The sequence below is a fragment of the Amphiprion ocellaris genome, chromosome 11 (genome assembly GCF_022539595.1).
Source record: "Amphiprion ocellaris isolate individual 3 ecotype Okinawa chromosome 11, ASM2253959v1, whole genome shotgun sequence".
NCBI classification, from domain to species: Eukaryota; Metazoa; Chordata; class Actinopteri; family Pomacentridae; genus Amphiprion; species Amphiprion ocellaris.
The window spans coordinates 13,751,967-13,766,874 of NC_072776.1; the positions used below are offsets into that span (position 1 = coordinate 13,751,967).

General features: G+C 38.9%; 1 protein-coding gene across 1 annotated transcript in view; it reads left to right on the plus strand.

Annotated features, from left to right (window-relative positions):
- Positions 1-14,908, plus strand: part of edar (ectodysplasin A receptor) — a 40,726-nt gene that overhangs the window by 2,917 nt on the left and 22,901 nt on the right. Inside the window, exons 2-3 of the mRNA XM_035956412.2 lie at positions 9,278-9,343; positions 13,976-14,095. Coding sequence (XP_035812305.2) covers positions 9,293-9,343; positions 13,976-14,095 — 171 coding nt within the window. The 5' untranslated portion in view covers positions 9,278-9,292. The remainder of the gene's footprint in view (positions 1-9,277; positions 9,344-13,975; positions 14,096-14,908) is intronic.

Here is a 14,908-nt window from a genome sequence, read left to right on the forward strand (position 1 = left end):
GTTAGAGGAAGTCTTGTGCACCGTGGCAGGTTTAATCTCTGGTTGTGATGTTTCTGGTTGGTGGGACAGTGAGCTGGTGGGAAGTCTGTGAGGGGTCATGTGCTTGTTGCGCTAAGTTGGTTCACCTGTGCAGATGTGTGCAAGATCTGAAACGGTAGCGTGATCTGTTTTATGCCTTGCTGATGTTGCCTGTGGTGGCAGGTTTGAATGTTTCTGTTGGTTTGTGAACACCTCCGAGTGAGAACTTTAATTCATAATGCTCTGAATGGATTGACGAGGATTCTAGCTTTGAAGATTCCCCTTCTCTCACAACCACATCCATCCATCTATCACTACTCGCGGCTGCTGGTGAAAAACGCTCAGAAAACCCACAGATTTGCTTCTAAGAGGTGTGAAAATGCACACCTACAGTACGTTGTGATCAGTTTGACAAGGGGAAACAAACAGGCAGTAAATGATGCAGATGCAATGATAATTATGAGTTGTAGCTAAATTCTGGCCTGCTCATTACAACAAACAACTCATTGTGGTTCATAAACAGCTTGTCCTGTATTGATCTGGAGTGTTGGAGACTCTTTAACAGTTTGTTACAGCACTGTATAATCAAGAACTGTCAACCAATGCAACACCATAACTGGTGCGCTCTCAAAAAAAAAAAAAAAAGACAATATTTAGAGAGGACTGCATTGTCCTGCAATCGCTTTACGGTAGCTGTTGTTTTGAGGGAAGAAATAAGACATTCAGTTGAATTCCAGGTTGCAGATTAGGCTTCCCACCTACAGTCAGTGCAAAATAAACAGAGACAGACGCAGAGACAGGGAGAAAGATGTTCTGCCCCAGCAGAGCTAAAGAGGGGAACAAAGGATCAAGGAGAGGAGACGATGAAAGACAGATCACCGGCAGGCAGGGAATCAAAGAGCACTGCTGACTGACTGGAGCTGCGATAGGTGTGTGATACGAGAGTGTGTGTGTGTGTGTGTGTGTGTGTGTGTGTGTGTGTGTGTGTGTGCGTGTGTGTGTGTGCGTGCGTGCGTGCGTGTGTGTGTGTGTGTGTGTGCGTGTGTGTGTGTGTGCGTGTGCGTGTGTGCGTGTAGGCATTTGAGACTTCTTTTCATGTGCCCTAAGAGTTTGTTTTTCCTGCGCACCGAGTGGGAAGCTGACAGTAAGTCTGTAATTAAACCAATCAAAAGATGAAGAGAGATGAAGAAACATCACACATGCACACACACATTCAAAAACACATATTTCATTTAGCGCACTGAAATTATTGGAGGTGTGTTTCTATTCGGTTTAGAAATCTCCTCAGTGTTCAAGGTGAAGGAATTAGGTATTTCTATTTGAAGTCTTTCTTTAAGCTCTGTTTTTTTTTTCTTCTGCACTTCTCTTAGCGGCAAATGTTTCTGCGAATCACAGTCTTCCTACTGTAGATGATATCTGAGCCATGAACTCACTGTGTGTCCCAGTTACAGTAGTGTTCGGGGCTGATTTGTCGGTCGAAATTCAAGTCGCAGCAAAACGTGTTTTGACACTCCTGTAAAAATACAGTTCACACTGATAAACCGTGGTGATACAGTTGGACAGGAGTTGAGAAAATGGATATTTAGTGAGGAGACAAGGGCCAGCTGCTGTCTGAGGTTTGGGTCTGTCTCCAAAGTTGGAAATCACTTTAATCATGGGTTTATTTTCACATCAAACTGAGACAGTAATCATGTCACAAATCAGATGTATTTATTTCCGGCTCATTTAGTTCCTTGTAAGTGAGCCTTGATGGCCACTTTGTTCAGTGAGTTTGACTTCCTGTAGGACTAATAAAGACTTTTAAACGTAGACGAGTGCAAGAGGGGTGGGGATTATTTTTGCAAAACATTTCAGCACTGCTGTGTTACCTTCTATTGCAGAAACTGGATTATAATGATTACTGGGCGTTACTACAGCAGACACAGTCCTGTGTCTTTTTTTTAAAAGGTCTTTTTCTAATCCATTAGGAGAAGTTTTGAGGTTCACGGTGTGACTCAGCTGAAGGTGAAAGCGGTTGGTCTAATTTGAGTGACAGGCCTGCCGCCACCACCTTCCCTGTATTTACTCTCCAGCTGCCTCCAAATCATAGAAGGTAGACACAAAGTGCCAGCAGCACATTCCTCCTTCATAATTCACCTGAGAAAAAAGACAGTCGGGGCACTTATGATTACTGAGAATACTTAAATGACAGTGGATTGTTCAAATTCTTCACCAAAGACTTGAAGAATATTGAAACCCATTGTGTGATGTTTGGTGCATATTAAAATATTTGTGTGATTTGTTACTTTCCATGATGATTTTAAATAATTTAGAAGCACTGACACGTGGCCAATGTACAGTTAATGATATGGTGTTACACTGAATGGAATAGTTCTATTTCTTTTGCTGATAATTACAGACTATTTCAGTAAGAGTTTCTCAACTATAGTATTCTGATGATTCATAATTTGAAGTCACACTGCCAACATTTCCTTTCTTCATCTGGTGGCTGTATTTGTTTCGAGCCTTTGTCATAAATCTACTTGAGCCGAAAGCTTTACATGAAACATAATGAAGCAGATATAGGAAAACAGAGACACGGTTGTCCAGTCTGGAAGTTAAAGCAAAAACATGCTAAAATTAGTATTTTGAGCGTAAGTTGTTTACCAGTGCCGGTGGATGTTTAAATGACAGAGTATGGAAACTTGATAGAGGGAAAATCCACAAAGTTTGTGGCTTTCTGCTATATGTTTTATCTACAGACCCACTCCATTGAAGTTTTACTACCAATGAGAGCTCAGAAAATTAACCTTAATAATACCCCAGCGCTAGGAGTTTATATTTGCCACTGTTACAACTAAGTGTTGGTTTAGTTGATGGGATGTTAAGTGCAATCATTCCTGGGATGGAGGCCTGCCGAAGTTGAATTTGTTAAACCTACACACTGGGCTGTAGCTGACTGAAAATCAACTGGGAATGATGTGCGCTGTGTAACAGTTGGAGAATTTTCTGTAGACAGATGTTAAGCGAGGATAATAACAACATCTTGTCTTCTGTCAGGGGCTCAGAGATGGCGAGTTTGATATGTACTTCCTTTTTGGTTTGCAGCAGGGTTTGAAGTGTTTTGCTTGCGCACACATGCAAACACACTCGCATACAGACAGGGTTTAAAGTGGTCAGACTGCATGACATGTGTTTAAGATCTTGCTTGGATTTGGCAGGTTGAGCCCTGGTCTGTAAAAGGATAAAATAATTGGCTTTTCAGGGATAGAGCTCCTCAACAGAGCACTGATTAAATTTGGAACTTTTTTATGGCTTGGAATGGATTATGTTTGCAAATGTGGAAGTGTGTGTTTATGGCAGGATTGTACTGATGTCTTGGCTAATTGTTGTAAAAAGACCAAAATTATCATGTTATGAGGACATCAAACTGGCAATGTCATTCTCCTCAGTTATTCTAGATGTAGTGTGTTGACTGACAGAACTTTTTTCATTTTTAATTCAAATTGTCATAATTATTCTCATTTTGACACTGAAAATGTAGGCATTTAACCAAATATTAAAGGTTTTGTTCTTGTAAATGCTACAGTAAGCAATGACTGATAAAAATCATCAACTAGTCAGCCAGTGTCACTATTAACAGTTGAGTCCTAACATGATTAGTTGTATTATATAACAAGTCATTACATTATGTTTAAGGATCATTTCAAATATCCAACCATAAATGAACCATAAAGTAGAAGCAAGAATGATTTCAATGTAAAACAGATTTTCCTTTTAGAAATACCGAAACTCAAGATGACAAAAAGCCCTGAATCCGTGTGCTGCTGATTGGATTGTCATCAGAAATTAAGTGCTTTTTAGGAGACCACAAACCGTCCTCCAACCACATTCTTTATTTTCTACATTGGTTTGCTTCTTGGCTGGGTTCCCTGGCCACTGATTGGCCTAATACTTAATGGGGCAGGAAGTAATTATCAGAAACTGCAATAAATAGCCTTTAGGAGGTTAAATACTGGTGGCAAAAAGCCATTTCCCACACAATCCATCTGTAAGTTCTTAATGATATAGAGGTAGGAAGACATACAAGGATGAGGAGAAAGACACAGCATATATCCCACAGAAAGTAATGAAAGGAAATAAACCACTGAGACAGAAAGAAAAAGGTTTACATCAAGAAATGGTAATGTTTAACATGGTTAACACCATCACATAGTGGAATACCAATTTCCAATGAATACATCAATAAAAAACTTGAAGGATTTAAGGATTAGATGTACGGCTAAAATAAAATTTATACCAAAGAGAAAACCAAAGGTTGCACGTCTGCTCTGCCAAACATTGGATGACACTTGTACAGTAGTATATAGTACAACATATTTACATACTGAAAGTGAATGGGGAGGTTATCAAAAATATTGAATACTTCATACAAAGTGGAGCAAAGACAAAAGAAAACCCCTACATTGAATCAGTGTTGGGTGTGAGCAATCTTTCTCCAACATCTTGGAGAATGTATTACACTTCTTGTATCTCATTGTCTGTCTCTTTGTTTAATTTTTCTTACTTTTCTTCGACTAAATCCATAATTTAAGAGTGGCACTCTGTGGACTACCTTTAACAAAACTCCTTTCTCCTCCTGTTGCTGATGATATTATAGTTCCTTATGACTCTGTTTGTAAGTTATCTAAGTATTAGATCATTTAAAAAAATCGACAGTTCTGGAATTTTATGCACAGTATGTACTGTACATATAATAAGTTCATTTTGAACCTGGCTTGAAATTCAGTCTCTGCACAGGTTGTTGGTCTTATCTCCCAGTAGGTGGCCCTGGTTGTGCATGTGCATTAAATGAACTTGTCAGTACAATAGTTGCTGCTGCTTGGCTTTGGGCTTCACCTGAAGGGCAGACGGATGCTGTGAATCTCATCATGATCAGGTGAACAAAATGACTCGTGACACCATGTTCATCTTGGTAGCACACGTCTGCCTGCAGCCCTCCTGAGGCTAATGGCAGCGATGATGAAGACATTGCATGCATAGGAAACTTGCCCATTTTGGTCGGCCCACCACACGACTCCTGCTGTAAAATTCTACTTCCATTTCAAGATTCACGCTGATTTGTGTGCATGACTGTCATTCCAGTAATGTGACTATTATTTTCCATCAGTGAACCATGATGAATTACCCATTTCCCATAAGAGTGAAAATAAAAATCCTTTAAAATGTTCTTAGTCAGCCATGGCCCAAACCAACAGTTTTTGTCCTTAATGCTCTCTTCATAGAAACTCTGTGCTTTTACAGGAAAGTCTGAAGCATGACCACAAAAAATAGGCACAATTATGAATAACAAGAGATTGACAGGCAGCTATGTGAGGAAGCCTGCCCCGACTGCCCAAACAGGAGGGTGAGCGTAGAGAATCACCAGGAGGAAGGCAGTCGCTGTCTACTTAGTATGTGTTTGTATGAGCTGATCTATGGGAATTTCCATAGGCCAACCCCTCCTTTCACCTACAGGGTCTAAACATCCCCCATTATGACTTTTAACAAAGTCTGTCAAATTTGGCTGTCAGACTTTGGTACAGTCCATATCAATACAGATTTAATTCTGCTTTGAAGTTCCGCTCTGGATCCTTAATGATATTAAGGCATTATACTTGTCACTGTAGGCCAGGGAACTCTGACAAAAGATGTCTTCTTTTGGTCGTGTTGATTTGTATTGTATGAATTCCTGAGGTCAAAGGGTTTGTTATTCTGCATTTTTGTAACGAAGCAGAGTAAATTGTCTTCCCCTTGTTATGTGGCATTTCGTATGGGATTTCTTCGGCTGACACAAAGGGCAATCAAATGCAACCAAATGAAAAACAGATATGAAGACAGAACTAATGGAGGGAGGGAGGCTGCAAAAAACCCTCCGCAAGTTATTCAGTCCAGAGAATGTTGCAAAATAACAAGGCCTCTAAAAATCTTTTACTATCCAGGGAGAGCGAGCTGAATGTGCTTCTCGGCAGCAACACTCTGATGGAAACTCACACATTCTTACTGGGAGCTGCCCAGTACAGTCGCTGGGTTGTGCTGGTGCACCCATGAACTGACTGCACTCCGCTAGGTAATGGCACAGCTAAAGACAGAAGGGTTATTTATCAGAGATTATGTGATCGTTAGAGGATTAATACCCTTGGGGGGCAAAAAAAGCTTGGGCTGACTTTCATCTCAGACCTGCCCCAACAGAGAGAGCTGAGGTTAGGAAGCGAGAGGGAGGGTTGAAAGAGGTAAAGCAGACTGTCAGAAGACACCGAGAGTCTTTAAACACAGCCGTATTGGTGTATGTGTTCCCGCAGGGTTTGTGTGTGCATCACTTTAACCCCATAATGAGTAGCCTTGAGGGGGTCCATAGCCATTTGGCAGTTCTTCATTTCCTGATTTGAAAAAAAAAAGCAGTATCTGCCCTTTTATCTCTTCAGCAGTGACACAAACACATGTACATGCACGCACGTACACACACAACACATACCGGTTGTGGTCTTACCACAGGGACTTGCGCAAATTAAGCTTATTTTTCCCTCAGAAGCGAACTCTGTGTATCTATAAAACCATACATGTATGTGTTAATGTGTATCTGAGCGTGTGTGTTTATGTGTGTGTGTGTGTGTGTGTGTGTGTGTGTGTGTGTGTGTGTGTGTGTGTGTGTGTGTGTGTGTGTGTGTGTGTGTGTGTGTGGAGGCTGTAATTAAGCAAGATCAAACCCTTGGGCTTGGAGAATTAGCCATCATTGAAGATCAGAAGGTTTTTTTTTTTTTTTTTTTTGCTCAACTGCGCGACATGGAAGAGTGAAATCAGAGGTTTGGAGCCAGACAGATAGATTCTGACCTCAGATAGCAGATAATTGCGGCTTCTTCCTTTTTGTCTCACACACACGCACACACAAACACACTTTGATAGTCTTGACAACTTCTGGCGGATTTAAAGTTAACATGTTAAATGGAACTGATTTGACCCGAAGGCACATCCGTCAAAACAATAACATGCTTTTATGCGACTGTGTCAGCACATGTGTTTTCTGGTTTTCTGATTTAAGCAACTAAAACTACTTGGTAAAGATAAAGGAGTGATTGCCTTCATGGATGATGAAAACCAGCGCTGTCTGTTGTTACAGACAGTACTGTTGTTCATTTTCACGAGTGCATCTTGATGACATAGCAGTTAATCTGATCCACACTTAAAAGGGTATCATGGAACAATGTGAACTGATTTTAATGAGTGATTTTAATGAGGCCACACAGTATGGTTTATCATTTCTCTAAAGATTAATGCAATACTCAGGATTCAAAACAGGATCAGGGATTTTTAGTATCCCTTAACAGAAGCATAATTTGATTCTATTGTCTACTGTTGACTGTTTTGAGCCACAAATGCAGCTAAATTAAAAGTAATGTCAGTAAAAATTGTCTGGTAGCTTTCATCTGTAAGTGTGGACACCCTATGGTGTTATTTGCATTCGCTATAGCTGTTTGAGCATAATGAGCTCTTATATTCTATTCAAGATTGCTAGCGAGTGGCTGTGATGCGGGTGTGTTATGTGCAGGGTTTAGGGTGTCTCAGGGTCCTCTATAAACAGCCAGAAAAACACACAAGTGCTTTCAATGGATATAATATCTGCATACACAGAGCCAATTGTGTCTTTGTTTCTTGCATATGTGGCAATTAACACCCAGACAAACTCCATGAGAAGCGTACGCCATAACAGTAATTACAGGTATATTTGTGTACGTCTACAGTATGTGTGTGAGTGTGGGAAATGCTTGAACTCTGCTGCTGCTGCTGCTGCTACTGTATAGGTTTGTGTTTCTTGCTAATCCAGATAGCTGTGAAGATGAGAAAAGTGGATTGAAAAAATACCTTCTAATTAGATTTTTTCAGCTGATACTCTTCACATCTTGTGTCCATGTTCCCTATTTATCACTACAAAACTGCCTGAAACACTCGCTTGTATTCTTCTCTTTTGTTTTAATGGCAAGAGGATTAATTAGTCTGATGAATTAATCAGCGGGTTCTGTGTTTGATTCCCAAGGCCTTATTGATACTGATACAGTATTGTTTGTTAGTTCAAAGTTTTGAATGTGACCATGTAATTATGTGTAGATTAGAGACACACTATAAATGACAAGAGTAATTAAATATCCACAAGCTGCAGCGTATTTGTGGAAGAAGCCTCAGTGTTTCAGGGAACTGACAGAAGCAGCAGTAATCACACGCTATCCACACTGCCATCCATCAGAGGCCACACACATACACATACACAAACACACACACAAAATGCAGCATTCTCGTTGCAGATCGAACATACAGAAAATACAATCGCAGGCATGCTCTTGCAAACACTCCTGCAGAAATAAACATGCGCTTACACATTACGAAATACGCACCACGTTTTATGACGTGTTGCTATCAACAGCATTAAAAGTGCACCCAAACACAGCCATCACTTGACAAATAAAATCTTCTCTTACTTAGTGACTTGTCAGCTTTTACAACCTGTTAGTTTTCCTGCCAGAGTTGTAAAGACAGTTGTGGGCAGGGGAGCAAAGAATTGTGAGCTTGGTTGCTAAAACAAACACACAATGTTCTAATTAGGCTTCACCTACTGTCAACTTAAGAATCACAGCCACTGTGCGTGTTGGACCTGAAATAGCCAGTCATTCAATAAATAATTTTGAACATACTATAAACTGAATGAGAATTATTAGTATAATTTATTATATATTATTATTTATGCTGTTATGTTAGTTTGGGACATAAAATATTAGTCGTACAACTGCTGTTTAGCAGCATCAACAGGTGTGAAATTGGGCCTGAAAGCTGTTTTTTTTACTTTCATTTCAGCCAAGCTTGGGTTTAAGACAAACACTCCATCCTAACACAACTGAATCATAACAAAGAAATAAGCATATAAGGAAATAAGTGATACAACAACCTTTGTTGAAGCAGAGGAAGCTGGTGTAAATATGTGTCTGTAGTTATGAGTCAGAAGAATTCCATTTGCTCTTCTGTTGCTATTACATGTTTATAGGCAATGACGTGATGCTAACAGGACACTGAACTCATTGAGGCCACACACACACACAGACACACACTGACAGCACTACTGTTGGCAGGAATGCTGGGATTCATGACTTTGCTGTTTGATAATTGAAGTTTTGTGAGCTTGAATACTGGAAATGTTTGTATGAATATAGTGATTAATGACTGTTTCCGTCTGTCTTTCTCTCTTGTCCCGCAGTAACAAGACGCAAAAATGTCAGAGAGGAGAGGACAGAAGAAGTCCATCTTTCTGTCCTTGTTATTAGTAAGTTTTCCATTCAGCCTCTTTTATAATTCATTTGACACTATCTACACCCTCCCACTTCTTTACTTTTACTTTACTCCGCCTTCATCTTTGTCTGCATCTAGTCTTCTTCTGTTCACTTCCTCCTTCCTGTCTCCTTTTCATACCCTCTTTAATATCGTCAAGCAGTAGCTTTAATCTAAAATCATCATCATATTTCTAATGCCGACCCTCAGGAACCTTATTAGTCCAGCTCTTAGGAATCACAGCCACAATCAACTCCATACTTGGCACTGCGTCCTCCAGACTTTGTGGTGTTGTGTGCCAGCAGCTTGCACAACTCTGCAGCACTTGCACCAATTAGTCAACCCTCGAGTTTTTTTCAGAGAGCAGATACCTTTATAATCTGACCTGGAATCTAGGGATTCTCAGCTTGCTTTGATGTTGAAACCCACTGGCATTTTTCCCGACAGGCCCCTCCACCTTACCCTCCCTCTCTCCGCTGCTTTCCTCTCTTTTTGCAGGCTACCACTGGAGCACTTAGGGATATTTGGATACATTTGCCATTCAGTGACCTCAGAAGTAAACAAATTTTAAAACCATATACATACACTCCAGGTTTAGACTGTAGAACAAAGACAAATGACTGACAGTCCATTATTTTTCCCTTTTAAATTATTGTATAATACATAGGAGACAGGGTACTCCCAAGTGGATTTTTTTGTGTTTACACTTCCCTTGTGTTTCTACTAAATTCTAGTATAAACTGAGCTTACAACAGTAGGACCCACGGGATGCTGGACATGCAGAAGTCTGCACTGTGTTTTATGGTGCATGAGCAAATATCTTTCCAAAGCTCATTGTGACATAGCTGGCTGTGTGCAGTTTTTCCACTTGTGGAAAAATATAAAGGAGAAGATAATTATGACAGACAAACAAAGTGAACACTGTATAAGCAATGTGTAAACACTGGTTGCAAGTAATTACTTGCTAAATACCTACAGTGACCCTTAAATGTGTTGACTTGCCAGCAGTGAAAAATATGTGTCACACGAGTTGATTGCTTTCAGTAGGTCTCCACTGACTCCAAAATTTAAATAAAGATTTAAAGGGTTAGGATGCTTCTGTTGTTGGTTACAAACTGAGACACTTATGAGATTTAGTTTATTCTTAAAAAGGAACACTAGTCAGGCTGTGAACAATTTTTCTGCGGCTCTGGAGGAGCTTTACACAACTCGATTAACTATAGTCAGGTATTTCTTTGTTACAGAATGTCTATATTACAAACTGGAGGTGCAGAATTGGAAAGTTATGAAGCAGAAGTGGCCTAAAAAAAAGACATGTATCAAAATGACACCGGTCCACAGTACAAATTGTAATTTTTTTGTGAGATGTTTATGTTTTCTTGGCCTATTATTTTCTGTTGGACTGCATCCACATCATGTGACTCGGAAGTTTCTTTAGTTTTACACTTTAAAAAAAGCAACAAAGTCCACGTTAGAAGGTTGAGGTCAGGGGGAGGGGTATATTCATCATGTCTAAATAGGATGCTAACACTAAAAGCACATGATGTGACTGAACCTGTTATTCACATGCATTTTTATTATACCGGGTTGCATGTTTGAGTCCCATGTGGAATGATTGTTTTTTTTCATTATATTATGCACCTTGTTGAGTTTTCAGTTGCTGTTTATTTTCCTTATGCTACAAAATGACTTGGTGAGATTTAGGATGAGACAGTGCTGTGTTTGACACATACTAGGGACTAAAAGTCTGAATATCTCGCCCTCTACTACTTTGATTTTGGACATTTGTTTCTAAAAGAGCAAACTTTCATGAGAACCCACCTCTAAATGACAGTCTTAAGAGAGATTATAACTAAACAAATCACTGAAATGATACAGTTGTCCAGAATCATTTACTTTTGTTATTTTTTTTTTCTTTTTTCATAAGGCAATGTTTGGTAAGTCTTTATTACCAAATGAAAAGCTCAGATTTGGCCCCATATGGAGAGCGCATGAAATCATTGTTTGCTGAACTATATTTGCACAGACTGGGCTTCAGGTGTGTAAACTAAGGGTCAGTCTATTTTGGATCTGGATTAAATTACTAACAGATTATCCGGCCTGTGATGAGTGGACTCAAATACACACACGCATACCGTGTGTAAACACACATACACACACTGGAAGTGTATTTATTCAAACAGCGTCTTGTGTCTTCTGACATGAGGCGGTTGTGAGGAGGAAGAGAGAGAGAGGAAGATGTTATTAAAACAATAGAAAGAAGATGGAGAGACTTAGTCATGCACTCATTTACTTTCTCTCCATCATTTGGAGACTGGACTGCAGATGATTTTTAAAAGTCTGTTAGTTTGTTTGGAAAAGGACAACGTGTGTTGGTAAAGCTACAAATACCAGCTGCTGCTTATTACAGTGAGCCACAATGACACAAGGCCACATCACACACACACATACAGGCACATTTGCACCACTTTAGAGAACATTACATTGACTTACATTCATTCCCTGTAAATGCACTACAACTAACCCCTGCCCTAACCTTTCCTTACACCTAATTGCACTCTTAAACCAGGTCTTCACCTTTTAATGTATTGATTTAAACTTCTAAAAGGGCAAAGGGTCCCTACAACATGAGTAATACAGGCACAATCACACACACACACACACACAGACAAATGCTTGTGTTGTGCAAAGTCTCATGTAACATGCACACAGCTAACAATGATCTCCCCTACGTCAGCTGCTTTTACTGAATAAATCAAGCATCATCCATCTTAAACAGGAACAAGCAAATGTGCACAATGGTGCATTTTCCAGCTGCATGTTAGATACGATGCAGCTTTTTTTATGGCATACAGTATTTTTACTATATATATAATATGTTATATCTGTATATTTAGGTGAAAACTTTACTTTAATATCAACTAATTCTCCAACTTTTCTTGTAGATAGATCAATAGTAATGTGAAGGTTTGCCTTATTATTAAAATAAAACAATGGGAGTAAAAAAAATCAATCAAGAAAGACCACAGTGCAAAAATATAAATTCTGTTAACTTGTGTTTTTGTTAACTTGTGTTTTTTTTTTTTTTTTTTTTTTTTTTTTTTAACATTTCATCAATACAAGGAAAGCTGTAATAGAAGCTATTAACCCAAATTAATTTTGGACTCTGCACAGTCTGTAAATCAGACAAAATAAACATTAAACAGTTTTTTTCTTGTTAGAGCTGACTGTCCAGACAAAGGTTTGCAGCTTCTCTTTGATTAAAAAGGGAATGTTTTAAAAAGCTTTAAATAAATACATTTATAGAGATCCAGATCTAAAAATATAGAATAATACTAGTTTCCTATGTTAAAAAAATGTATAGAAATGATTCATATTTAAATATTTGTGTTACTTTTCGCATCATGATATATATTCGAGAAATACTTTATTAATTTTTGAAATAAAAATAAGAATACAGATAAATTCACAAATAAATACAAAAACAGTGAATGTAATTAAATCACTTACATATTTTAACCCAAAGTATGCATTTTTTTAAAAGCCAAAACAAGTTATTTTGGTGATTAAACTTAAACGCGACTTAACAGTGGCTGAAAACGCAAGTTGACAAGATTTAAGTAAAACATAATAGAAATTTAAAGGTCCAAGATGGGACTTAGCAGTCATCTCTCTAGTTTCTATGGTAGGATAAGTCAACAGACCCCCTATCCATCCTCCTACTGTGAAGTTTTGTTAAGCTTTGTAAGTGAAAACACACAGCACCACAACCACTAAATGAGGTGATAACAGGCTACTGGGCCTCCTTAAACTTGGAGGAGTTCACCTACTGATGATATCTATGGATGTGATAACGACTGATAACAGCCATTTAATGGGCTGATAACCAAAACGGGAGCAGAATGATCCCAGTGTGTCCTTGTAGGGAGAGCCGACGATAGAGTCTCAATCCCAAACACTAACCCTCTGAAACCAAAGCAATTTCTGGCCGTTTTTTGCTCCTGTCACATTTTTACAAACTGTGGGCTCATTTTTCACTGTAATATAAAGTATTGCAACTCTATAAATACAGCACAAATATGAACAGAGGTAGCGAGAACTCAGATGTGTCTATGCAGTAAATTAAAGTTATAATGTCTAAATCATATGTAGAAGCTGAAAAGTCACATGACTGACTTCACAGCTATTCTGGGGAGCACAACATTTTTCATTTAACTGGATTTTTTTTTTTACCATGTCTGGTTAGAGCAAAGCGGTTTATGTTCAGCAAATTTTTAAATGAGACACAATTATAATCGTAGGAGCTTCAGTAAAAATCAACTGGATTTCTCTTGCAGGTCATCATTTATCACACTTATAATGCAATGATCCCTCCCCAGACAGTTTCGCCTTAACATCTCGAGTCACATTTGTTTCAATATATATTTTTAGATTTATAATATTGTTTAATTATAGCAGATTAGATTAGGTGCTCACTGTTCCTGTGCCTTTCAGCAATTTTCTCTCAGCAGTGCTGTAAGAGTGGGACTGCATTAATGTGACTGACAGTTTTGCTTTCACAAGAAATTGTGTTGTTTTTTTTAGTTTTGTCTGACCCTTACTCCTGTCTGTCTCTCTGTCTATCCAGGTGTGTTGTATGTTTGCTAGTGCAGAGCATTCCGACTGTGGGGAGTATGAGTTCTTCAACCAGACCAGTAACAGCTGCCAGGCCTGCCCTCAGTGCCAGCCAGGACAGGAGCCGCATATGGTGAGAGTACACCCACACACACGATAATCATTCATTTAGACCATAATCCTGTTTATTACATTAGTTAAATAGATTTTCATGGACATTTTTAAGTACAATGTTGCGGTGAACTTGTGAAAGGAAGTAGGATAAATCTAGAAATTCAGTATCAAATTGTAAAAACTGACAAATAACACAAAAAACTGAAATTATAAACATATATGCCAGTTTCCCTCAGACCACCCACAATACACTCACACACGCAAACCCACAGAAAGCAAACATAGCTGCACAGCGAAGGGTGCCTAAATTCAAATGAACAATTTCTTTATGGTTTATTGCTCTCATTGACTTCGAAGTGAAGGCAAGCATTACAGTGAATAACTTGCAGTAGTCACAGAGTGATTTTGCCTCCGTCAGTCAGTCTGCCGTCAGCCAAAGTAAACAGAGCGCAGGTAAATGCTTCAGTGGGCACCGCAGGGTGCCACGCCCTCTTGAGAGAGACAGCTGCACTCAAGGGTGAACAGACTGAAAGATAGTCACGGTAATTTATTTGGGTGCTGCAAACTTTTGATATTTTTCATATTCCTTTTTGTACAGTCTACATCAAGTTTGATGTGGTGGATTGTAGATTTTGGAGGGTCTTTAAACTATACATATTAGGTAAAGTAGAGCTGGATCAACCTGCACAAACGTGAGGAAATTCCACATAATTCTTCAACTTATCCAATCAGTTAGCTGGAGTTGAGGTTCTTAAAAGCTAAATTTTAAAGGTTGAATACACTGAAAAGCTCCCGACCACCAAAATTACATTGTTAAGGCCCTTTCAGACTT